Genomic DNA, 27,850 nt, shown 5'->3' on the forward strand with positions numbered 1-27,850 from the left:
TTTAAAAAAGATCATCTTTGGAAAGGGGACGTAGAATTTCTATTCCTGTCACATCAGAACTGAGCTGCTGTTCACCATGTAACAAATTTTATTTTTGCAGATTTGGGGTTGAAAAAGTGAGGGAAATAAATAAAGTAGCTTGAGTAATGATTCAAGAAAACTGTAATCTAACACTTTTAAAAATTGGTTTGTACTGAGTGGAGCTCAAAAATTAGTGGGAATGTCAAATGTTCTAACCATCCTCAGCTTTGTAAAAATAGAGACTTGAATTAGCTATAGGAGTCATTTATTTATCATTTGTTCATTTTATTTCTTCTAAAGATATTATATCTAATTACAGGAGATATATATAAAGATGAAAGACACTGTGTTTTCTGGGATCTCATATGACTGCTTTTCTTGAAGTGGATGTTATTTTTGGCTTTAAGTTGAAGGAAGAGGATGATAATAGAGGGTATATCATGGTAGCCAACACCTTGACTATTGGTATCAAATGATTTTTTTAATCTATTAACAATAGCCAAGATATGGAAGCGACTTAAGGGTCCATCAACAGATGAATGGGTAAATAAAATGTGATATCTATACAATAAAATATTACTGAGTCATAAAAAATAATGAAATTCTGTAATTTTCAATAACATGGGTAGAACTAGAGGCTATTATGTTAAGTGAAATAAGCCAGGCACAGAAAGACAAGTATCGCATGTTCTCACTCATACATGATAGCTTAAAAAATTGATCTCATGGAGGTAGCGAGTAGAATGATGATTACCAGAAGCTCAGTAGAGCAGTGAGGACGGGGTATATAAAGGGTTGGTTAATGAGCACAAACACAGTTTGATAAAGGAAATAAGACCTAGTGTTTGATAGATAACAGGGTGACTATGGTTTACAATAATCTGTTGTATATTTCAAAATGACTACAGGGTCAGATTTGGAATGTTCCCAACACAAAGAAAGAATACATTTTTAAGGTAGAATATCTCAATTACCCTGATTTTGTTATTACACACGGTATTTTTTAGCGAAATAACACATGCATCCCATAAATATGTACAACTACTATATAACCATCAAAAATCAAAAATTTAAAATTTAAAAGTTTAAAATTAAAATAAGATGATTTTGAGATGACGCCAAAACAACAAATAGAGAAAATATAGTCTTTTCAACAAATGATATTAGGACAACTGGTTATCCATATGCAAAAGAATTAAGTTGGGTCTCCTCCTTATACCATAACCCCCGCCTAAAATAATAACAGATCCACATGTAATAGCTAAAACTATAAAAGTCTTAGAAGCCCATGATTTCTCAAAAATAAGTAATGGAGGTGGAAGTACACATTGAGGGCTATGCTACGATGGCTGCAATAAAAAAGACAAACAATAACAAATCCTGGGGAGGATGTGGAGAAACTGGAACTCTCATCAATTGGTGGTAAAATATGTAAAATGGTGTAGCATCTTTGGAAAATGTTTTTCAGTTCCTCAAAAAGTTAATCATTGGGTTATTATACGGCCCAGCAACTTCACTTCTAAGTACATATCCAAAGGGAATGAAAATATAAATCTGCAGAAAAACTTGTACATAAATGTTTCTAGCAGCATCATTACTAATAGCCAAAAAATGGAAACAACCCCAGTGTTTATGCCAGCAGAAGAATTGATAAATAAAATGCAATAAAATTTTATTTATTTTATATAAATAAAATTCTATATACTAGAATAGAATATTATTAGTCAATAAAAAGAAATGAAATAATAATGTATGCTACACCAAAGATGACAACAAAAGAAAGACTTTTCAAAAAGCAGTGCTAAAACAACTGAATATCCATATTGGGAAAAAAGTGAACATTTTACTTCACACCGTACATAAAAATTAGCTTTAATCAGATATTTAAACAGAAAAAACTAGAATTTCAAAAACCCAGGAAAAAAAAAGAACATTTTGACACTTTAAAACAAAGATTGCCTAGATAGGACACAAAAGCACAATACATGCAAAAATATGTAAACTGGACTTTATCAAAATGAAAAACTTATGTCTTAAAACACAACATTAGAACAATAAAGAGGTAAACCAAAGGATGAAAAAAAAGTTCCTAATATATTTATCTTACAAAAAATTATATTCAGAAAATATAATTAATCTTTCTGATGCAATAATATGCAGACAACCAATTCAAACATAAAGTGAAAGATTTCAGAGGCTATCACAAAGAAAGCTGTACAAATGATGAACAGCACATGAAAAATTGTACGACACTATTAATAATAAGGTAAAATGCAAATGAAAACCAAAATGAGCCACCACGATTCACCAATAGAATGGCTAAAATTAAAAGGTCAAATATAGACAAGAGTACAAGAGTTGGAACAACTGGCTTTTGCATACTACACTGCTGTTACAAAATCAAAATTAAAAAATATATATTTAAAGCATTAATATAATTACTGTATAATCTAGCCATTTCATTTCTTGGTATTTACCCAATAAGAATGAAAATAAATATTTACAAAAATGCTTGTATGTGAATTTCTGTAGCACTTTTATTCACAAAAGGCAAAAACTAGAAAAAATGTGAAATATCATCCAGAGTTGAAAAATATGCTATATTTCTACAATGGAACATTTCTCAGCAATACAAAGAAATGAACTCCTGATATGTACCAACAACATGAATGAATCTGAAATTCGTGTTTCTGCATGCAAAAATACACAATAATATATACTATAAGATTTTGTTCAATTAAAAGTCTGGAAAAACCAAGCTAATGGATAGTAACAGTGGTTGCCTCGGATTGTAAACAGACATAAGAAAACTTCCCGTCACAGTGGAAACTTTCTGCATCTTGATTGTAGTGGGGGTTTCATGAGTGTACATATCTATCAAAATTCAAGTCACTTACAGTTTAAATGGATGCAATTATGTGAAAATTATAAGTAAATGAAGGCTAATTTTAAAATGGAAATAAATAAATAGTCAAAGTATAGTATGTCCACAGGACTAAATGTTCATATAACCGTAAAAATGATTTTAAAATGTTGGTAATATATATTTAAATGTGATAAAATGAATAGCTAATGGATGTTGGTTTGTCTAGGTGGACCAAAACTGTAAATCTATACATGCAAAACAACAAACAAAAAGAAAATACATCTCTTTCAGGAAGTTTTTTCTAATTTTGGAAAATCCTAAACATTGCATATATAGAAGAAATGTGTGTTTTGTTCTAAAACTATTTTTTAAATAGCAAAAACTTTATTCAATACCCATACTATACATTAAGAATACAATCATTAGAAACAATATTTTAGGAGCCAAAAATGATATATACATCAATGTAATCGATATTTAATTTTTCTTTTTTTTTAGATGGGATCTTACTCTGTCGCCCAGGCTGGAGTGCGGTGGCACAATCTCAGCTCACTGCAACCTCTGCCTCCCGGGCCTCAAGTGATTCTCCTGCCTCAACCTCCTGAGTAGCTGGGACTACAGGCGCATGCCACCGTGCCCGGCTAATTTTTTTTTTAATTTTACTTTAAGTTCTAGGGTACATGTGCAGAACGTGAAGGTTTGTTACATACGTATACATGTGCCATGTTGGTGTGCTGCATCCATTAACTGGTCATTTACATTAGGTATATCTCCTAATGCTATCCCTCCCCTCTCCCTGCACCCCACAACAGGCCCTGGTGTGTGATGTTCCCCTTCCTGTGTCCATGTGTTCTCATTGTTCAATTCCCACCTATGAGTGAGAACATGCGATGTTTGATTTTTTGTCCTTGCGTTAGTTTGCTGAGAATGATGGTTTCCAGCTTCATCCATGTCCCTACAAAGGACATGAACTCATCATTTTTTACGGCTGCATAGTATTCCATGGTGTATATGTGCCACATTTTCTTAATTCAGTCTATCATTGATAGACATTTGGGTTGGTTCCAAGTCTTTGCTATTGTGAATAGTGCCGCAATAAACATACATGTGCATGTGTCTTTATAGCAGCATGATTTATAATTCTTTGGGTACATACCCAGTAATGGGATGGCTGGGTCAAATGGTATTTCTAGTTCTAGGTCCTTGAGGAATCACCACACTGACTTCTACAATGGTTGAACTAGTTTACAGTCCCACCAACAGTGTAAAAGTGTTCCTATTTTTCCACATCCTCTCCAGCACCTGTTTCCTGACTTTTTAATGATCGCCATTCTAACTGGTGCGAGATGGTATCTCATTGTGGTTTTGATTTGCATTTCTCTGATGGCCAGTGATGATGAGCATTTTTTAATGTGTCTGTTGGCTGCATAAATGTCTTCTTTTGAGAAGTGTCTGTTCATATCATTTGCCCACTTTTTGATGGGGTTGTTGGTTTTTTTCTTGTAAATTTGTTTGAGTTCTTTGTAGATTCTGGATATTAGCCCTTTGTCAGATGAGTAGATTGCACAAATTTTCTCCCATTCTGTAGGTTGCCTGTTCACTCTGTGTTAGTTTCTTTTGCTGTGCAGAAGCTCTTTAGTTTCATTAGATCCCATTTGTCAATTTTGGCTTTTGTTGGCATTGCTTTTGGTGTTTTAGACATGAAGTCCTTGCCCATGCCTCTGTCCTGAATGGTATTGCCTAGGTTTTCTTCTAGAGTTTTTATGGTTTTAGGTCTAACATTTAAGTCTCTAATCCATCTTGAATTAATTTTTGTATAAGGTGTAAGGATGGGATCCAGTTTCAGCTTTCTACATATGGCTAGCCAGTTTTCCCAGCACCTTTTATTAAACAGGGAATCCTTTCCCCATTTCTTGTTTTTGTGAGGTTTGTCAAAGATTGGATAGTTGTAGATGTGTGGTATTATTTCTGAAGGCTCTATTTTTATGAAATGTTGAGTGAGAAAGGTAGTAGGATTGGAGAATACTCAGGGAATTTCTATGTCCCATTTCATTATTACTAAGCTGGATCCTATTTCTTCTAAAGAGGCTCTTCTAATGAGCTGCCTGTCTTGCTTCTTGGGAGTCAGATGGGTAGCAGGCAACCAGTTAACTTAGGCATTTCTTACTAAGTTGGTAGTATTTGAAGTGGTTTTAAGGAGAAAAAGCAGGCAAAATACATAATAATGGCCATATACATTGAAGGGGCAAGTAAGTATACTACTGTTGAGATACTAAAACCAATTATATAATTTTCTACTTCAAATAAGTGTGATGGTGTAGTACCCTAAAAGATATTTGTTTTTCCATTTCCTTTCTATATAAAAAATGTTTTAGAGTTAAAGAGGACTGTATAAGTCATAGGCCATAAAAACTTACTTTTAAGATTAAGACACTGGGACCTCAGGGGCTTTTGCTCAAGATCATACACCTAGTTTGGACAGAACTGAGACAGATACTTATCAGAACTTGGTTACTTTTATGAAAGCATAGGTCTCATTAGTCTTTGGGACCATACTGAATTAATTTTAAATGAACTTTTGTGTTTTTATTTCACTCAAAATGCCTGGGTGAGTGTAAATTTTTAATCCATATCTTGCACATCTTTTAATTTCTGGATTACAGGAAATATCAAATTATAAAATTATCATTTGATGACTAAGATTTATATTTACATTTAAAATGTAACCTTCTTTTTAAAGTTCTTATTTAGATTAGATAACTGCAATCACCGTAAAATCATATCTAAAGTATATGGCCTGACTTTCACCACAGCAACCATATACTCAAATCAATTGGACCCGTAAAATATAATAGAAAGAAAAAAATCCTTTTTCACTTTAGACTCTACATTACTCCATCTTCTCTTTCTAGTGGTATAATGTTATAATATGACAAATAATAATTTATCTTTGATATTCACTATAGAACAAAAATCTAAAGAGCTTTTGTGTGTGTTCACATGTTGCTTAAAATGTCGATATTGACATTCCCATCACTGCATTCAAGTGATTATCATCATTCCCTTCACCAAACATGTTGTTCTTAAATGTCTTTGGAGTTCATTCATTGTACAAAATTACTCTAATTGGAGTGAGCTTGTAGGTTCTGATCAATGACGACAATTGTATGTATTTCCTACTAAATAAAATGCCAATGTCTTCATAGTATTTTAGATATCTTTTTAAACAATGGAACTTTGCAGACGAGTTATAGCTGATGAAATCTATGAAATTATAGCTAATATTTTATTGTTTTCACAAGTCTAAAATTAAATGTTGATTTTGATAAGGCACATAATTTTAGTAAGGGATTATAGGATCTTTATATATACATAGTAGGTGGTCTTGGATATTTAATTCCATGATATATGTTTTAACTTCTTGCTAGTAAGGTAATTTTTTCCCCTCTAATTGAAGCAAGACCTCACTTGAAATTACCATTCACTGGTCTTTCCACAAAAATAGGTAAGTGGAATATGTAAATTACAGTTTTCCCCATGGAAATATCCTGGAATTCCATTTTCTGGTAGAAGTATCTTTGAAGACGTATATCTGATATGCTGGTTCAACCCCATAAATAATAGATACACCCTCTTTCAACTTTCCAAATTAATGTTTTTTATACTATATACATTTGGTCCAGGTTAGCTGCTTTTAAATATCTAGTAAGAGATATTAATTAATAATATAATTCCAAATAGCAAATAAATATATTTTAAGAATCAGTGTATTCTTTTAATCTCTACCTTTAATTCATGCTTTTTAAATTTTAATTTTAACATATTAGATTTCTGAAAATTTAAAAACTCTTAAAGAAAATGTAGTTCTTCAAAACCAAATTACCATTTTTAGGAATATGGCTTAAGTCAAAGATGCTAAGGTGATAACTATCAAGGAGTGGAGTGTCAGTGTTTGTTAAACTTCGTATTATCTCATTGGTTTTTACTTTCACGTACTTTTCCTTTGCTGTCATTATTTGCATAGAAGAAAAATACAAGATCACTAAGGATTAGAAAACATTACTCCACATAAATCACTAATAAAATGCATCTATTAATCTCTAAATGTGGCCTGTTATCTAAATAGCTTTAAAGAGGCCATGCCTTCTGTATGTTCTGAGCTTGAACATTTACTCTCATCGTTATTTCTCGTTCTAGCTGCTGCCGATTGTTGCTTAATTACCCTGCCCAGCTTTTCTCTGGAAGTCATTAGCAAGCAGTAATACAGACATCTACATTTTTAGCCTTCTTCCCAAAATATAGAAAGTTGTGATTCTCCATAAGGTAGCAAGTTCAGATAAAAAAATTTGCTCTTAAGAAGACCTCTTGAAAAATTACAAATAATGAGATCATGTAGGAATTTCTAAATAGTTATTAAATGTTCATACATGGAGTAAGGTGATAGAAAGTGGTATCTTGATCAGATAGATTGAATCATCGTGTCTGTCACATAAGATTATATTTATCCTACTTATCCAAGAGTTTATTGCTTTCTAGAGACTTCGTGATTGAGCAAAAATAGCCATTAGAATTTATTTTCAATGTTAGGATAATTTGGGGGATATTATTAATCTTCTACAACCATAATTTACATCAGCCTTTTTCTTTTCCCATTTTAATTTTTTCTATTTATTTTATTGCAGTAGAACTTGGTGAAATATGTTTCCAGATTTCCAAGTCCTAAGATTTCTTTGAAGAACTCCTCCAGGGTTGTAGGTCTTACTGAAACATCATTTACTGTTTTTTGTTTTGGACTGCAATGCTCCCTAAAGCATAGAGGCATACAAGGAAATAAAGACTCATTTTTCCAAGTTGGGAAACCTCTCTAATGTTCAGAAGCTGTCTGTTAAACAGGCTAAGTTCTGTTTTTAGCCCTACTACAAATATTTTCTTCAACCAAAGCCCTGTTGATTCATAAGTTACTGAATAACTGAATATAAAATTGTTGATGAAGGGGCTAGTTTGCTTTTTTACCTCACAAATAATGCATTACTTTTTTTCTAAATTATTTCCTATAATCTTTAAGACTGATGAAATGCAATTGGCTGTAAAAGGGTATTCAGATAATTTTAAATTGATGAGCAGAACAAATTAAACTCATAAAAGACTATATAATAGATACGAGCTGACCCATGAATGGGTAGAGCCACGTAAAGAGAGCTGTGTGGCACTATCTTTCCCTGTTATGTGCTTGTCCTGAGGACACATAAGGACTTTAAATCTCACAGCTACACACAAGACTCTCTCTATAAATCAGATATTATATGTGTTTCCCTGCACACTGAGTTATTTTCTTTATTTAAAAAACTATTGCTACTCTGTTGAATATTTATGCTCCTAAAATGAATACCACTTACATGTGGCACAATTAATTAAAAATAGAAATGAAAACTTGTGGAGATTAAGCAGTTTATTTAGTAAAGACTTTATTTTTCAGAGCAGTTTGAGGTGTACAACAAAATTAAGAGGAAAATACAGAGATTTCCCATATACCTCCTGCCCTCACACACGCATAGCCTCCTGCATTATCAGCACCTCCCAACAGAGTGGTACACTTGTTACAACTGATGAACCTACATCCACACATCACTTCACCCAAAGTCCATAGTTTACAATAGGGTATATTCTATGGGTTTGGACACATTTATAATGATACACAGCTATCATTATAATATCATGCAGTATTTTCTCTGCCCTCAAAAACCTCTGTAGTCCCTTTATTCACTCCTTCTCCATTAAATAGCTTTTGTGAAGGAAGTCAAAAAATTGAAATTTGTCTGCATATAATGATTATTTCTGGAGCCATTTAAAATGTTCATATAAAACCACTAACTCCTTTATTATTTATGCAAGCATGAGGCCTAGGCTCTCTGTCTGTGTGATTTGATTTGCTGGAAGCTTAGTAGTATAAGAATGTCCTCCTTCTTGTTCTGGGAAAAAAAATCCATAAAATAAAATATTGCTTTTTAAGGATTTTAAATTTCAAAAACTAAAACTAAAGAGATGTAATAATCTTACACATTGAAAATAATTTACATTATTTTGTTCAATTGTAATTTTGTTTCGCTTTCTTCACTCTTTAAATTTCTTTATATAAAATCAATTTATTATGAATGATAAATAAGTTAACATAAAGTTTGTTAAATAAATTAAAACAACAAACAGAAATATTTTGTCATTTATTTATTGATTACCCTGAGGATAATTTTTGACTATTTCTCTCTAGGGTCAATAGTTTATGTAAACAGTCCCTTAACATTGTTTGGTCAACCAGTTGTCTATGTTTTAAAGGAGAGTATACGATTTCTGCTTTAATCTTTCATCAAAATGCAAGAAATGTATTAATTTATTGAAATATAATTGAATAATTATTATTAACACATTACTATGTGATTAACTTATTTTGCTAAATTTTCTGGGCTATGTTAAACTGTTTGAAAGGGAAAATTAAAGAAGTAAGTGAATAGGTAGGGTGTTGAAATCTGGCGTAAAATTAAACCAAAAGAAGACAAAACATAACTATAAAAAATAAAACTTTATTATCATAAATAATAATTACATTTTCACTCATTCACCCAATATTGATTATAGACCTACTATGTGCCAGACACAGTTCTAGATGCTGGGAATACAACAGTGAGCAAAGCAGACCACAATCACTGCTCCCCTGGCACTTAATTCCAGAGTGTTTTGGATGAAGACATTCTTTGGCAGGATCAGAATTTGGTCACAGGTGGTCTGTAAGGCTACTTAGCATTCGCGAGTTATCCTTATATTTCTAACAAAATAGTATTCTGCACTTCACTGCTCTCATCATAATACAACATTGTTTTTCTTACGTTTGGCATATTACTCCATAAATGAAGGATAACCAGCAACCCATGACATATAATCCTGACTTACAATATTCTTAAACAATAACATTGTTAGATACTGTAGAAGTTATGCTTCTGATGAACATTAAAAATAGATGACTGCAAGTTTTTATAGTAGATACAGAATATAGATTTATTTTTTCTACATTAGGCATGTTCTTCTCCAAAGAAGATCATCCTTACAAAGATTTTATATATATATATATATATATATATATATATTTTATTATTAAAGTTCTAGGGTACATGTGCACAACATGCAGGTTTGTTACATATATATACATGTGACATGTTGGTGTGCTGCACCCATTAACTCATCATTTACATTAGGTATATCTCCTAATGCTATCCCTCCCCCCTCCCCCACCCTACAACAGGCCCCGGTGTGTGATGTTCCCCTTCCTGTGTCCAAGTGTTTTCATATTACAAAGATTTTTATGCACTATTCAAACAGTGCATCATGTCTCTTCTGAAAATCACACTAGGGTACATCACTTTTACTGAAGGGAGCAAGACACATTCCACAGGAATGTCAGGTATGCTGCTGCCAAAAAAGGTTTAGGACATTTGGTCTATCCATTTTTCTCTTGATCTTCCTTGAAGCTTATACCTTTAAATAAAAGTGCTAAAAATAATTCAGTTTTTCCTATAGTTGTTGCTTTCCACAATACCTTTGTGAAGGCGAGCCCCTGTCTTCCCTCTGCCCCAGACACTAAAGGGACTTCTTAAGACAACTATTCATTGTAGTGATCCTGTTTTTTAAATGTCAGTTTTATCATATTTCCTTACCTTTTACTGCAAATTTTACAGAAACACTTTTTTTTTTTTTTTTTTTTTAGGAAATATCTGGAATATACGTTAAATCTTACACTCCTGCCATTCTCATGAACATTTTCATGGGGAAATTAAATGAGGAAACACTGCATATAAAGAAGAAAGATTTAAAAATAAAGAAAATGTGCCACTTATCTAAACACTCTTTAGTGTGGAAATGGGTAGATTTATCTGAACAGGAAATCAAATGTGACAATGTGACACCTTTTCTTGATTCCTCAGGGCTATAATGAACTAATCATACAGTCCAGATAAGGTAAATACGAGGTGATGTGATTAGTTAAAACTCACAGATGTACACATGCATTCATACCCTTCTTAATTACTACTAATCAGGAAATTAATTAAACTGAACCTAAAAATAAAATTGTGTTTATTCCTGTGAAGGCCTCTATGTCAATGAACCGCCTCAATAAACAGATCTAAATACCCTAATCTTCAGCCGCAGAGGCTGCTGCCTCTTTAGAGCCCTCTAGTGGAGAGCACGGCCTATAGCAGTGCCCTATGCCGGCGACTTGACAATAAAAAAATCTTTCATGAAATCGAGGGAAGTGAGGACTGGTATGTGACTCTATTCCTTCATTTGTTTAGATGTGATGATACCACCCAACAGACAGACTTCCTGCATGTGGACTTGTAAATGTATTCCACCTTTTTTACTCTAAGGTGAATTGAAAAACATCCAAGTTTTCAGTTGAGGCTTTACTTGTACATATGTTTCAAAAAAATTACTGAATATTTGAGATGCTTAAATTAATTAAATCATAGGAATTGCAAAATAAATGCATCTTAAATAAGAATATAAAACGAAATTTTTGAATGCCTTCATTGCCATGATTAAAAATTGAATGAGGGCATACTCATTTTTCTAGAAAACTGTATCACTGTATTTGTAATTATTTTTAAGTATTTTAGGTGCAATCTCCCTTACTTTGATTTATTTTTCAAACTGAGTTAATTCTGAGTTTCAATCATCTTTGTAAAACCTGTAATTTTGTGTGTAAATAAACCATATTTGGATAGTAAAAACCCAGAGTTAGAAACGGAAATAGCTTCCATTTAACTTGGGAAATATTGCATGGATAAAGATGATTGACATTAAGATGTGGACTACCTGCCACACTTTAAATTATTTATCATTATTTAACCACTGTATTGATGTGACATAATAGGGATCACTGACCCACAGCATAGTCTAGGAGACAAATTGGAAAAGCAGGTGAGGTTATTTGGACACTTGCGGAAACCAGAGCATCCGTGAAAAATCACAAATGTTTGACGCTGTTGAATATAAGGCCTCGATGACTTAATAAGGATTATTTTTCCAGTTCCCAACTGAATTGATGACTATGATTAGACAAGTACATAATCCGTTAATTTTTCTGTATTGAGTCATTCTATTTTATGTTCAAGCTTGTGAGATAGTTCAGAAACAAAATTGAAGTCACGTGTTCTCAAAATATACTTCCACAGAGCATGTAATAATCCTTTATCACCTTTTGCTTTATGTAGAAAACTATTTTGGATGTCCTCTTACTTTGATCTGAGCCATAAACATAGCATCTTTTATGACATCCTTTTAAAAATTCCCTTCAATCAATAGGCCATATTGCCATTACTTGTTTTACTGAACCACATAACAATACATTAAGGAATGAAAATGTCATTTGATATTTAAAATTAATTGATAAATAAAAGGACATTAGTTTTTCATCTTTAGATAAATTTCTTAATATTTGCAAACACAAATTCATTTTGTATTAAATCATGGGTTTAACAATGGTATTCTCATGTTTGTTAAGCTGTACATATCTTCTTGGATAGTTGAAATTTGGTCTTTTAATATATATCTCAAGAAATTATCATCCCACTATATTATCACCCATTTAACATATCTGAAACAAAATGAAATAGGTTATTTTACATTCTTGTGCTGAATAATGTTTTCACTTTTCTGGATTATGTTAGGTAATTTATTTTGTTGTTAAAGAACTTAAAATATTGGGAAGGAAATCCATACACTTGAAACAGTTAACTGACAATGCAGATCAGTAAATGATGAAATGCTTCTAAGAGTGATTTAGATAAAGGTGAAATAAGAGTCTACAGAAGTGAAACCCCGTCTCTACTAAAAATATAAAAAAAATTAGCCGGGCGTGGTAGCGGGCGCCTGTAGTCCCAGCTACTCGGGAGGCTGAGGCAGGAGAATGGCGTGAACCCGGGAGGCGGAGCTTGCAGTGAGCCGAGATCGCGCCACTGCACTCCAGCCTGGGCGACAGAGCGAGACTCCGTCTCAAAAAAAAAAAAAAAAAAAAAAAAAGAGTCTACAGAAAAGATGGTGTAGTCTTGACTACATAAAGCCATGAAGATAGCATCTGTTATGACATCCTTAAAGAAGAAAAGGATTTAGAGTAATGTAGTGTTATCTAAATAGTTGACTGGAGCAGTAGGTTAGTTTTGAAGTTTACTGGGAGATGAGTTTGAATAGACTGAGCCATGTATTCCCACTTTTTTTTTTTTTTTACCATATCTGACTTTTTAATATTGTAATGTCTCTATTTGAATATATTATACATATTTACACTAATTTTCCAAATCAACCAATGTATTTTAGAACTTTGCTGCAAAGTGTCATCACTTGCAGCAGACATCATCACCTCGGAGCTTGTTGGAAATGCAGAATCTCAGGTCCCGCTCAAGATTTCCTAAATAAAATTCTGCATTTTAACACGCCCTGCTCTAAGAAAATACTATTGGATAGTGTATGGTCTTTCTTGTTGATGGGTACAATATTCCATATGTATGTGTATGATGAATATACATATGTATGTATATTCATAATTATTTCTCAAAAATGGGTTTTAAAAGGACTACAATATAAGTCCTGTCTCATCCAAAACATTCCCTTCACTCCTCCACCATCTCAAGCCCCATATGCTCTTGCTCAGAGTTTGCTCAGAGCCTTGGGATGTTTTCCTTAGATGTTAAGATGAACTCTTGGCTTGTTTTGACTGTCTTTTGGCAAGAGAAACAGAAGAGTAGGAAGTAGTGATAGTAGTAAAATTTGTTTTAAAAATGGAAAAATGTTTCAGAAGTAATTATAAAATTGAATGTAAGAGTATGTTTTAAATAGCATTGGTTTATCCTAACCAGCAAATCACATTTATAAGTCTTTTTTTGCTTTTTTGGACAGCTTTAGAACAATTGAATTAAATCTTTCTAATTTATAATCAGCATTTTTCAATTAATTCGGGCATGCTAATTTTTATATTGATTGCATAAACTTGCATGTTTACGACATATTAATTCAGTGGATATCAGTTAAAATACAGTAAATTAATTTGTGCCATCTGCTGTGACTATTTTCAAAGCCAAAATTTAGTAATTGTCCTGAAAAATCACTGTCCTTCAAGAAGCTTTCTTAGATTCTGAGATTATTCCATTCTTCTAATCACCTTCAAATACTTAGGCACCAAAGATTTCCTGTAGGGTTTCCCATAAGTATTTTTTCTATTTTTTTAATAATTTTTTTATACTTTCTCTATTGTTTCCTTTGACCCTGTGAACATAATGATGTCACTAATGTTTGACTCTTTCTTTAACTGTAAAATAATAGGTTCTAAAAAATTTTGCAGCTGTAAACATAATTTTCTGGGAGAGAATTCCCAATCTTGTCATCTTTCCACTCACTGGAAAGACTGTTTTTAGTTTTGACCAAACTTTACATCTGTTTCGGTTGACTGTCCCCTTCTGGAAATTTTCATCTCTACTGTCCTCTCTGACTCATTCTCTTTACCTTGTCTTACAATATTTACTCCTATTCAGTTAATTGAGATAATTATTCAGTTTCCTTCTGCCTTTTGGATACTCTGTTTAATCTAAATCGAGGTTGGTTGCGATGGCTCATGCCTGGAATCCCAGCACTTTGGGAGGCCGAGGGGAGTGGATTGCTTGAGCTCAAGAGTTTGAGACCAGCTTGGACAAAATAGCAAAACCCCACCTCTACAAAAAAACATGAAAGTTAGCTGGGCATGCTGGCACACTCCTGTAGTCCCAGCTACTGGGGAGGCTGAGGTGGAGGGAACACTTGAGCCCAGGAGGTAGAGGCTGCAGTGAGCCAAGATTATGCCACTGCGCTCAGTCCTAGGTGACTGGGTGAGAATGTCTCAAAATAATAATAATAATCTGAATTGAACACTGGGTTCTCTTTTTCCCTCATTGTTCATAGTCTTTCTGGGCAATTACATTTACTCTCATGGATTAAACTACTTTCATTTACCAATAATTTCCTAACTTGCAGTTTATGCCCTTCTGGGTTTCTTATTTTATATTAAACTACTGGCTTTATTGATTGCACTTAGATCTCACCAGGTTGTAAATAAAAAATTGATATTTTCCCCCCTTTTCTCTACCTCCCAAATTTGAACCACCATATTTCTTGTCAATTAATTGCATCACTAATCAACTAAGCACAGGAGAAGGAAACATGTCAGCCTCTTCTATTTTATAATACTCTCATTTGATCTCACTTACCTCTTTTCCGGGCTTCTCATCTCTTCTAAGCTTACCTTCTTGAAAGCACAGAATATGTACTATTTCTATATCCTCACTTACCATTTACTTCTTTATCTTAATTGAACTTGTGGTCCCATTACTATACCAAAAGTATCACGAAGGTCATCAAAATCTTCCCTGTAGAAAGAGGCATTCATGTTTGAAGGAAACTTACACGAGTGTCAAAATGAGCACAAAGCAAAACCAAGCCTCGGAATTAACATAAACAATATAGGATATTGAAATAGTAGACTCTCCAGATTAAGATACATCAAACATTAAGTAAAGAGTTTTTATAACCTGAGCACCATTCTGGATAGATGTGAAAAAGAGGGATGTCAACAGAGAAGAACAATAAATTTAGCTGCTATGGGAGTGGGAAGGATAGAGGTAAGGGTACCACGTTCAGAGAAGGCCTCATCCAAAATGTTGTCAAATTCAATTGTGACTTTTCAGTCATCTTTTTGGATTTTTTTTTTTTTTTGGCATGCACCACAGCTAAGAATGAATTATTTTTCAAAATTTTCACAAGCTTGATTTCTAATAAGTTATTTTTTCTAGTCCTTTGCTATTTATTTCTACCTGCCTTTTAAATACAGGTGTATGCTAGGGCTTCATCCTTGGCCATCCAGCTGATCTTCCTACCAACACTCTGTCACCCAGGCTGGAGTCCAGTGATGTGATCTTGGCTCACTGCCACCTCTGCCTCCAGCGCTAAAGAGATCCTACCACCTCAGACACCCCAGTAGCTGGGACTCCAGGCATGTGTTTCCATGCCTGGCTAGATTTTGTAGAGATAGGCTTTCTCCATGTTGCCCAGGCTGGTCTTGAACTCCTGTGCTCAAGCAATCCACCCACCCATCTCAGCCTCCCAAAGTGCTGGGATTATAGGGCTGAGCCTCCACTCCCAGCCTATTTTCATATACTAATGATTTCCAAAGAAATAACTCCACTTAGGTCCTTTTCTCCTAATATTTCATTTACCCTTTGCTTTCCCTCAGGTCTTTCCAACTAGACATATGTAAAACAGAAACCTTTACATTCCACGTCTGTTTTCTATCCTCAAACCTCTCTTACTCCTCACTAACTCTTCATTCAAGCCAGGAATTGAAAGGCCTTCTACGCACTACCGTCTGCCTAATTTCTTATAATCAATCTATTATGAAGTGTTGCCATTTCTCCCACTTATATGTGCCTGGTTTCAGTTCTACTGTTACTGCTCAGTGTCACACTCTCTAGATCTCTCTTTTGGATCAAGATTTTTTAAAAACAGTATTGAATGCTTTTAATAATTCAGACACTAGGCTAACACTTTATCTGTACCATCCCAAATCTGATATAATCCTTACAACATTCCGATGAGATAGGATCTGTTATTATCTGGATTTCACTAAGAGTGACAGAGCCAGGTCAGTGACCTAGATTGCTCTGATTCAAGAGCCCCACTGGTAACCTCTACATGGTATTGGCCATCCTACTGCAAAGGGCTCCTAATTTGTCTTTTGGCTTCTCGTTGGAGTTTTCACTTTCATTTTCCCCTCCTTTCTTAAATATGTCAAACTGATCTTTCTAAAATGCAAATTGAACTATTTCTGCCTTGCCCCTCAGCACCCCTGTCCAAGCTTTTTAGAGCAGCTAATACAACTCTTCATGACCCTGCTTCTTCCTAGCCGGTGTCTCCTCTTTCCCATACCCACTGACTCAATTTCGAAATCTATACTCTAATAATAGAGACATTTGTCATTTCCTCCAGAAATCTTGTTTTTCACTTTTCTTTAAAATGCCCCTTTTCAGTTTCCTCTCAATTGCCATCTCCCCCAGGGAACTATTAATTCCTAACTTGAGTTATGTACTAAATCCAGTTTTCCTTGGGGGAGTATTGTTTGTTTAACCTAAAATAGTCTTCTCATTTTCCCTTTTATCTTTCTTCTTTCTGAGAGATCCTAGTTCAGTTCCTTATCACTTTAGTCTTACTTGAAAAATAGCCTGAAGTCTAACTGGCCTACCTCTAATATTCCCTCCTTCACATTGGGCAGTGGTTCTCCAGGGACCCCAAGGATTACCTGAGAAGCTTTTGTGAAATTGCAGATTCCTGGGTTCCAACCTCGGAGGTTTAGATCCAGTAAGTCTGTGGTGGGAAGAAGGCATCACTTCTTAATAAGCATTGCACCCAGGTGGAGACATCCTGTTTTATGCTATCAGTAAACTTTTATCCCCAGACTGAGACATGATCAATTTACTACTTGCTGAAATGCTTTTGATGTCTCTCTTTAGTTTAAAATATATTGTAAAATCATTGACATGTGGCATCGAAATCTCTGCAGTTTTCAACCAGTCCTTTGAAGAATATTTCCCTACATTTTGTCTCCAATCCATACCTCCTCCTATTCCGGCCCTTTACCTACCACAAATACTCTAATATACTCTGTATTCCATATGTGCCAAATGCTTTCATTTTTGGCTCACTTGGACACTCTCTGGACTTGCCTGCCTGCAGTGCCTTCTGAATCATTTTCTTACTAGTGGACTCCTACCCATCCTTCAAGCTGCAACTCAACTACCACTTTCTTAATAAGGGCTTCCCTGCATCTGCTGCCCCCACCTCATCCTTTCCACTCCTGCTATGGTTGCTCTTCTCTGCTTGTTGGCATCACTCCCTTTTCCCCATCTGTCCAGAATGGCACCCACATAATGGAAACCTTTTACTTTTCACTAGAGAGTTGACAATTTAGAGATTCTATATCATTTACATTCTATTTTCAGGCCAGGTATTGCTTTGTACTCATTTTGCCACTCCTGTAGCTTTCTGCAAATGTGAATGCCTTTCTTTCCCAGTGACAAGCAGTTTTTAAGTTTTCAAGTGTGAAAAGAGAAATAGCATGAGGGGCGCCAATGGATCTGCGTGTCAGCACATTGGCAGATTCTCCAAAATGTTTTCAAATTGTCAATTCCAAATAAGATTTTAGTTTCTTTCAAGTTTCAGAAAACGTGTATCTAACTTTGGAACAATGTAAGTGTTGTGCTGGAACTTTGAAAAAACACCAGAGTCACCACTGTCTAAGTTCTCTGGGCAGTATCTGCTATTATTTTCAATTCTGACAGACTTGGCACTTGAGGATTGCACAGCCTCTGGTGACACAATGTGGAAAGAAGTTAGAGACACAAAGTAACATGGCACACACAGAAAAGTGAGAAGGATCTCTCTTTTCCCCTGGCTGCTTCTATCCACCCCAATTCCCCACCCCAGTCATCAAACTGTTATCTGGCACCATTAACTTAAATTCAAGTGAAAATTGTGTTCTCTAACTAAAAACATTGAGTTTGTGGACTGAATATATTATTAACAAGGGCTTTTCAAACTTTCATTTAAGTTTCATTATCAAGAGCTCTAAAATTGATCACTGATCTTAAGATTATCAACATACCTTTATTTTCTGAAGTTGTGAGAGGAATATAATAATCTTGTTTTCTTTTTAGTATAAGAAGAGATAGATGGGCGGAAGGATATCTGAGTAACCATTTTCTGGGAGATATTTTAAAGATAAGTGATGCTGGTTATTAAAATATAAATTACAAAATTGTTTGGCTGAACTAGATTGCAATAGGTTGTTCAGCAATGGGATTGGAAATAACAGAGACCATTGATAGTCATGGTGTAAAATAAGTGAGAAAGTACAAGGACATTATTATTTAGCCTTTGGATGTGGAATGTTAAAGAATAAGAATACCCCAATATTATCAGACTATCAGTGGTTGAAAGTTGAATGGAGGAGCTGTGAATTATGCATTGTTTCTCTCGCAGAACCCAGAGATCCTAATGTGAGATGGTGAGGGAGGGGGATATGTATTATTAAGAAATTTAGGTTTGATCTGTATTACTTTTACAACACAGAACGAGAAAAGAATGTAGACCTCCGGCTGGGGTTAGACTTGCTCCCTTCCCTAAGATGATGAAGGTCAACTTCCTTGTTTGAAAAAAAACCAAAGTATGCTCTATGTGCGCGGAAAATCATTGTGCCAGATCTAATAAAAAGCCACGATACCATTGGGTGTGGAAATGCAGAGACCCTCTGATTCAGGCTGTGTATTAGTGTCTTTCTGAATCACAAAGAACTCATGGAGAGTTATGATCACATTGAACACAGTAAAGGAATAACTATAATCATTTTTTTTCAATTATACAAACATGATTGACTTTTTAACGAAAGACTGCTATTCTTTCAAAACACACGTTTCTCTCGCATTTCAGTTCCTTTTGCACTCACATTGCCATATGATACTCCTATCAAGGCTGTGATTTCTTCGGTGAATTAAGCAACAGAGCATGGATAGCAAACAATAAAATAGCTACTTTTCATGCAACACAAAAGAGGGAGCATTTTTCTCAGCACCGCGGCCTCATCACATCTTCTGTGTTTCCTGTCCCATGGGCGACGCCCCAACTCCCACCCGGTCTCCTTCCCGAGCAGCTCTGGGCTGCAGAGCCAGCTGCGTGCCATCCCGCTCTGCTTCAGCGCCCGCTGAAGACGGCACTAGGACCCAGGGAAGTCCCCGAGCGGGGTTCGCGGAAAGGCAGCCAGACTCCTCCTTATCTCCAGTGTCAAACTTGACATCAGCCTGCGAGCGGAGCATGGTAACTTCTCCAGCAATCAGAGCGCTCCCCCTCACATCAGTGGCATGCTTCATGGAGATATGCTCCTCTCACTGCCCTCTGCACCAGCAACATGGATTGTCACCTCTCCATCCTCCTCCTTCTCAGCTGCTCTGTTCTCGACAGCTTCGGGGAACTGATTCCGCAGCCTTCCAATGAAGGTAAGCCAGGTACCGCGACGCACGGAGCTCTGCCCCGCGGGGCTCACGCTCTTCAAAGCACGTTCTCACCGAAGCCTTGCACGTCGGGAAGGTGCCTCCGAATAGAGCAGTTTGCTCTGAGAGTGAAGGAAAGATGTGCCTTTTTTTCCCCAACACCTCAGGAGATAATTTTAGATGGTCTAAACTTTGAAAATGTGTTTTTAATCTGACACCATTTCGAGCAATTACCTTGTTTGCCAATTTGAGCAGAAAGAAAGAAAGAAAATCCTCCAGCGTTGCAACCCAGTTATGTTAATTGCCAAATAGCCAAGGCAGTATTTTATTTTCTAATTATGACCATGTGGTACTCCGAGAAGTTTGAAAGAAAATTCAGCCTTCCTCTCTAGACTCTTTAGTATGTTTAAAGGTAATGACAGGTTGTTCCTACTTGGGATCATGGCATTTATGAATGGACTAAAGGGAAATCAGAGTTTGTCGAAGCGGAGGTGCGTGTTTATGGTGCAAGGGCTGTGTTGAAGTTGTGTGTATCCCGCCAGGCAATGGTTTGCTCTATGGTACAGGTTCTAAAGAGCAGCATATGCCACATTAACATAAGTAATATTTGCAGGAATTACAATAAGCTTAGGTTGGATTCTCTTTGTTTAAAGGCTTATATACAAATAGGAGAATGTATTTAATGAATAGTGGATAGCTCCTGGGAAGATATAGTAAATAACTGAATAGTAGATTAAGAGAGAATGTTCATATGCAGCAAATGGCATTTCCTTGATGTTGTGTTATTTATTATCCTTGTAATGAGCATTAATTCCTTTTCAGTGGGTTAAAGTGCAAACCTAATGTTAAGGACACCAATGTGTTCTATAAGATTGTGTACTTAATACATACATTTTCTTTCTCCTGTATTCCTTTTGTGATCTATTCTTGTGAATACAGTCCCTAACTCGTAAAACAAACTTCTCTAAATAATTGATTAGTGTAAAGCCACCCTTACAACATTAATTTCCTCTTAGTGATTTTGAACTTATAACAGTAACATTTAGCAATTTATTTTGCAAGTTAACAATACCGAGCAACTGATGTGCAAACATCATGTTATATACATCACTCCTTAGAAAATATATTGTCAAGCCAATACTGTTGTATATGTACCTTAATTTTAAAAACACTAGTAAAAACAAAATACTTAGAAAGTTTTTTATTAAATGTAATAACTGCCTGATACTCGGTGACCTACTTTCACTGCTAATAGAGCAGTAATTTATCTCCTTCCTTACTGACTGCCTTTATCAACTTGGCAGATTTCATTAAATGTTCTGAATCTTTTTTCTAAATAAGAAAATGAAAATTCTAAAATATAAGGATCAAGAAAATTTTCTTACCCACAAATGACTTTTTATTTTACAAACCAAATTAAAATGTTTATTTGAAAGTAAGAGTCAATCATTCTTCCTGAATGAAAGGTAAGAGTATTCATTTGTATAACGGGTAACATGTATAATAGGTAACATATCAATAAATTAAAATTAATGTTTTAAAAATTTTTGTTCTTCGCAGATATTAAAATATTGACAATAACTAGAAAAATAGTATTAAAATTCCCACATTGTCATGATAAATTATATTTTCCAGATAGAATGGTTATGAACTATGTAGATATGGATATTACTGAATTAGTTATGCACAAGAATGTAGCTGTTAGTCAGTATTTTTGTGGAAAACAACCTTTAAGTAAACTGCAAGAGAAAAAAAAAGACACCAAACTATTTCACACCTATGTAAAATTAATCAGTATTAATTTAATGAAACAGAGTTAATCAAATACAAATTGCTTTTAAGCCTCACCTCATGTATGTTTGGGGATATAATGTATATAATTATACAGACAGGTACACATTAACCATACGGATATAGAAAGGTAAATATATTCAGAAAGCTGACATAATTGCATTTAATTTGCTTGGATGAAAGTTTATCCATCATTCATGGGATTATTCTTTCCAGATTGTGTCCTATGGGTAGTGTCTCTTTTCCTTCCTGTGATTGTGAAGGGAAGCTTTAAAACAAATTTAAGATGATTTAACTTAGATAATACTTGAGTGAGATTTTAAATATTATCCATAGCTGGGCTCTCAGTTGAGTTGAATAACATGAAAAGTGAAAATGCCAAGTATGTGCCAAGATTTCCGTGCAATTTTTCTAACAATGTAATTTAAATAGAAAGCAATTCTTTTGAAAATGTATATATGAGAGGAGTGGTGATTTAAAAATGGTATTAATGTAGTTTTCTGATATAATTTTTTAATTTTGAAATATGAAATACTAGACTGTATTTAAAATATTATGATTGAAATATTTCAACACTGTAAAAAATTTATGAGAAATTTACTGAAACATATTTACTAGAATATATTCTTCAATCTGTTATGAAGTTAGGCATTTGAGAACCAAAGAGAACAAAACCAGGCCATTGACTTAATTGCTAGGATATTTGCAGTTGTGTGATGTGTTTTTAATTTAAGATTTAATCATTAACCATCAATATTGAAATGCCACGGGTCCCTGATAAGAAAAATAACTTAGAAAATGTTTAATCTGAATTTTCCTTCTATTAATGTATTTACAAATATCTCTCTTATATGCTTTCAAGAAAATGACTCCAGGTGATAATAGGGACTCATCAACGATAACAGATATTCATAATTCCAATGATCACTTGACTCAGCAATTGGCCTATATACTTAAACAGAACTTTATAAAAACTTTATTAAATTCTTATCAGGTCTCTCTGTTTACATGGCTTAAGAAAAGACTTTTAATGGGAGATCAGCTGTTTTTCATGGCAAAATATGATTGCTACACTACGTATTATTTTAAAAGTTCATATACTTACTCCTAGTTTCCATACCACAGGGATGATTAATGGTAAACAGAAATAACATTGGAACAAAGTTAAAACTGGATATAAAATAAAATTATCAACTGTGGTTACTTCAACCCTTTCAGAATTGGTAAAAATACTTTCTTTAAACACTTTTATACATTTATGGCAGTCTGGGGTACAATGCACTATTAATTCATCAGTACATAATACACTAAATCATTTTTTCTATCCAAAAGAGTTCATAAATTGGATTAACATTTACCTAGAAAGCTCTTTATATTGAAAATAGAGTATCCAAAATAAAGCTGAATAAAATTAAATATTCATATTTATATACTACTTTTTTAAAGACTTTTTTTTAGTAGCTAAGACACTATTTCTATGAAATGCATTTCCCTAAATATAAATATTCTAAATACTAGAGGAAACTATGCGATTGTTTAAAACTTAAAAGTAAAACTTGCATATGAATATTATAAGCTTCCCTTTGAGTAGTAGGCAAATGTTGGAGAAAATAAATAATCAATTTTTTTCATTTTTAAAAATTACAATAAATTGGCATCACTTTTCATATATAAACACTTTTCCTCAAATAAGAACACACTGTGATTAAAACATTAATAGAGAACTAAGCTATCATATCATCTTTATAAGTTTTTTTGGTTTGGAAGAGGGTTTACATTTGCTTTTAATAGCATTTCATCATGCTAGACTAAATAATTGAATGAATTATACATTTTTGTAATTTAATAGCTCTCCTAATAGCTCACCCCTACATCCCCCCCTCCCCCGCCTCCATGGTTAACTGTGCTATTTGCCTGAAGGTAAGAGAAACCTTAATTTCACTATTTTATAACCCACAACAGTTAACACTTGACCTAGGTCATTAACAGGATTATCAGCAAATTTGTTTAAGCTTTTACTGACAATCTGAATTGCTACGATAATATTTTGAATGTCCCGTAAAGAAACTTTTTGTAACCTCTCAAAATCTATCACAAAATTAATTCATTCTGAATCTATATCTTTGTAAAGACTGGTGTCTATAATAATAATTTGAGTGGTGAAAAGGTTCACTCAGATACCTCAATCTCTTTATTTTTATGTTTCATAATCATACTATTCCAGTCCTTGTCATAAATGAGCAATTATAAACTCTTTTAGATATTACATCTTCTAGTAATAACAATAGATTTATCAATACAAAACAGTTTCACTGTAACTATCAATATTTTTAATTTTATATTTTTAAATTATTGTTACTGTAGTTGATAGGGTTTTCTTTGCCTATTTTAAGGTTAAAAGTTAGTTGGATATACTTCTAATTCAGAAGTGACTGGACCTATAAAAGGGGAACTACATGTAATAAAACACCATTGCCACGTGTTAGATCATGGTTGTATTTTATATAAAGTTGTCTTTCCATGAAACACTAGAAATTGGGAGCTATAATGAAAAACACTTTAATACAAAAATTTAAAACAAAATATTGTACAGAATCAGATCTTACAGAGTTATTTTTAACATTTTTTAGTAGGTTTAGGAAGTTTTTGGTACCGTTTTTCATTTCTTGAATTGAATTATGGTTGGCTCGTTGGTCATATTAACAACTTAGTAATCTCACGTTGCTCTTAATAAGTTTATTATTAAATAAATGATTTAGTAACATTCTTTATGTATTGCCTACATTTAACATTCAAACTTTGGTGTGTTCCTTAAGGGTCCGACCATTTTTAATACTTTTCCACAATAACTTTCTTTCTAATGTTAAAATCCTTTCAGAAATTTAAATTTTTTTCGGAAATAAAATATATGCAATTTTTAAATATCAAATAGTTACTTTTGCAAATGATTTTTAAAGCAAAATATATTTCCAAAATATATTTGATTTACTAATTTCAACACAAATGAAAAAAAAAAAAAGAAATGTTCTTGAAAGTTACATTTTCCAAGTCATAAGATCTTCAGGAAAATATTAATAAAACTTTCCTCAAATCATCAAATTCGATAAGGTTTTATGGACATTTACTAAAAAAAAAATCTGTGATCTGGGCTACTTTTTATTTGAATCATTCTTTCAATGATTCGGTTTGGCATAAATACTAGATATAAGGGGAAACGTGTATTTCTTGGAAGAACATTAAGTTTTACAAGTTATTTTCTGTCAAGATCCTCAACTTTATTTTTTAGCCTGCACATTTTTTCTTTAAAATATTTAATAAACCTTGTTCCTTTAATTCCTGTTTGAGAGAAGATTTAGAAGAACAGATGCAGGTGTCTCCTTTTGGGTTCTGTTTTCAGAGATCTGGATTTTATCATCACGGAAGGTCAATAAAGGGCTTTTACCAAGTACACAAGTAGCTTTCCACAGATTTTTTAAATAAAGGGTTGACCAGTAGTGTGAAACATTCATTATATTATTCATCCAGTTATACAGAAAACCAGGATTAGAAATTTACTTCTCAAAAATGTGGAAACCTTAGCTAACTCTTCTGTAACAACTTTAGAAATATTAGTAAAAGCAATATTGTGACATTTATAAAATGCAAAGTCTTCCAAGTCACAAATCAATCCACCTAGGAAGACATCCCTCAGTGTGTTCGGGGTGTGGATACATGTGCGCCACTTGCTTGATTTCATTAAGTCTGTTCCCAGCTGCTTGGTATCAGGTAGTTCTTGGAACCTGGCAGGAGGTTTTCTCCAGGAAAATCTGAAAGTCAGCAAGTTTTAGTTTGCCTCCTACCAGCTTCCTTTGTATAAAAAAAAAAAAAAAAAAAAAGAGGGGAGGGTGGTCGATTACAAAGAAAAAAGTTTTTGCAGGAGAAAAGAAAATAAAAAAAGTTGATTAGAAAACTGGAGTAGAGAAAAGCAAAGGTTTTAAAGCCAATGTTAATATATAAATCATTTGCTTAAAAGAAAGACATTTATCACGTAAAACATCTGGCTAATCAATTTTTATTAAATCCCTAAAAACCCCGCACACTTAAAATGGGGTTGAGGTTGGGGGGGGGGCTGCATTTCTTTGTTTCTCCTCTCAAGTTTACACACTTTTGATTTTTTCCCAGAAGAAAATACTTTATCCAGGAAAGTTTTAAGAGTGACAGCCAAAAAATGCTAAAATGCTTCCCCCTTTGAATGTCTGGACGAATGCATGTGGAGGGGTGGATAGAATCAAAATCAATTCAGCAAATAAAGCCTCAAATTTGAAGTGATGTTATTAAACTAGAAGCCCTGAGTGTGAACATCCCCCAACCCTTCATTTTCTAAATCATGTCCCGCTGTTCCAGTCAAAGCAAAGGGTGAAAATCCACATAATCCAAACCAACATGGTGAAGTGAGAATAATAGGTGAGGAAGGAGGAGGAAAGCAAGTGGCAGCACTGTACAAACAAACTGTTGTGAATATTCCTCGCCATGGACAGGAGTAGCCACAGGAGGGGATAACTGCGTTTCTTCTTCTTCGCCTTACACTTTCCACATTTGATAATGCAATATTCATTAAATTACAAAAGTGTGTCATGCGAAATTTTAGCACAAAGCAGAGCCGTACGGGTAGAGACAGTAATGTGGCAACAGGGAGATGAGCAAGTGCTCCTTGCTGCCACCACACCCACCATCAGGGTGTCTTAACCACAAACTATTCTCCGCTAGGTCCAGGCTCGTTGGTGCAAAGGGAAAACAACGGTGTCTCTCAACAGTTCACTGCTTGCTCACTCTGCATCAAATTAAAGATGAGATCATAAAAAAACATCTCCGGGTGCGCGTAACGCAGTCTCAGCCCTCTGGAGGCCAGTGGGTTCTTTGTGCACAAGTCTCTCCGCGCCTGGCTGCCCAAGTCAGTTCCCGGAGCGCGACCAGGGTGCCACGGCCTCCGTCCCGAGGTAGGGTGGGTGGGCGAGCGCAGCCTGATGCTCTTTTGCTCCGGGTTTCTGCCTCCGGGCGGACGGTGTAGACTCTGTAGCGAGCGGAGAGCGAAGGTGCAAAGTTAAGCGAACACGAGCGCCAGGAGGAGACTGGAGCGCGCGAGAGGCAAACGTGCGCCCTCTGCCTGCTGCCGCGGATCTGCTGGCAGTGGGAGAGCACAGCGTACTCCTTGCCACCTGGACCCTCCTTACCTGGGCGTCAGTAAGATGCCAGAGAGTCCGTGCGCCTTGGACGGGCCTGGCAGGTCCTGACCTGAGGAATAGACTTTAATTCAGGATCTACGATCGCCCTGCCGCCTTTCGCATTGCTGTCAGCTAGGCTTTTCAGTTTGACGTCTGGAAGTGGCGTGTCTCTTTTCCATTCATTTTCATGGGTTCACCAGGTGACAGCCAGGGGAAGGAGATATTCTGCAAGGTTCGCTGCCGGATTGAGAAAGCATCTCTTACTGGGTGCGCTTGGTTGAGACTCACAGGAGTTGCCTCATACGCCCTGTTGTCCAGCTTGCTGGTTTCTAACCCTATCCCTTTACTATTTCTTCATCTTTTGGGCATTCAACTCTTTTGGTGTCGCTAGACTAAAATGAAGAATATCTTTTTTTTTTTTTAGAAAAATTTTCTTTAAAACTACCTGCTAGTGCCACCTTTAGGCCCCTAGTAATTGCTGAGGGGATGTCAGTAAACTTTTCCCCTGTGCATATTCAAAAGTTGTCTGTGTTCTCCCAAAGCCCGTGTTTGACTGACACCATTTTATTAAAACAGGATTTTTCCTCTTCCAATATTGGGAGTAAACATGGAATGGGCAAGAGAGGGTTTTTGGGAGCTGTGCTATCGAGATAGCTTGGTGGGTGGATGATCCTGATGTTTCTGTGGCTGTGTTAGAACTTCAGTGTTTTTCATAAAAGATGGTTTTGTTAAATACTGTAGACTTCAAGACTAATATATCCTCAGTGCCGTGTTCAACACTGAGAAAATAATTGCTCAGTGCTCTGCTGTCAAATAGATTTTTCCCTTACATTATCACTCACGACTTACTGAACCTCATTTAA

The 27,850-nt window shown here is 34.8% G+C and overlaps 1 protein-coding gene across 7 annotated transcripts in view; it reads left to right on the plus strand.

Moving 5' to 3' along the window:
• Window positions 1–19,652: 19,652 nt before the first annotated feature.
• Window positions 19,653–27,850, plus strand: part of EPHA3 (EPH receptor A3) — a 369,016-nt gene continuing 360,818 nt past the window's right edge. For 6 of the 7 annotated variants that reach the window (XM_009445906.4, XM_009445905.5, XM_063806921.1 and 3 more), the window contains exon 1: window positions 19,786–20,001. In XM_009445906.4, the coding sequence (XP_009444181.3) occupies window positions 19,914–20,001 (88 nt within the window). In that variant the 5' untranslated portion in view covers window positions 19,786–19,913. Of the gene's footprint in view, window positions 20,002–27,850 lie in introns of all 7 variants that reach the window. The other variant, XM_516601.7, reaches the window with a different exon arrangement.

Source organism: Pan troglodytes, chromosome 2 (genome assembly GCF_028858775.2).
Source record: "Pan troglodytes isolate AG18354 chromosome 2, NHGRI_mPanTro3-v2.0_pri, whole genome shotgun sequence".
In the NCBI taxonomy this organism is placed as follows: Eukaryota; Metazoa; Chordata; class Mammalia; order Primates; family Hominidae; genus Pan; species Pan troglodytes.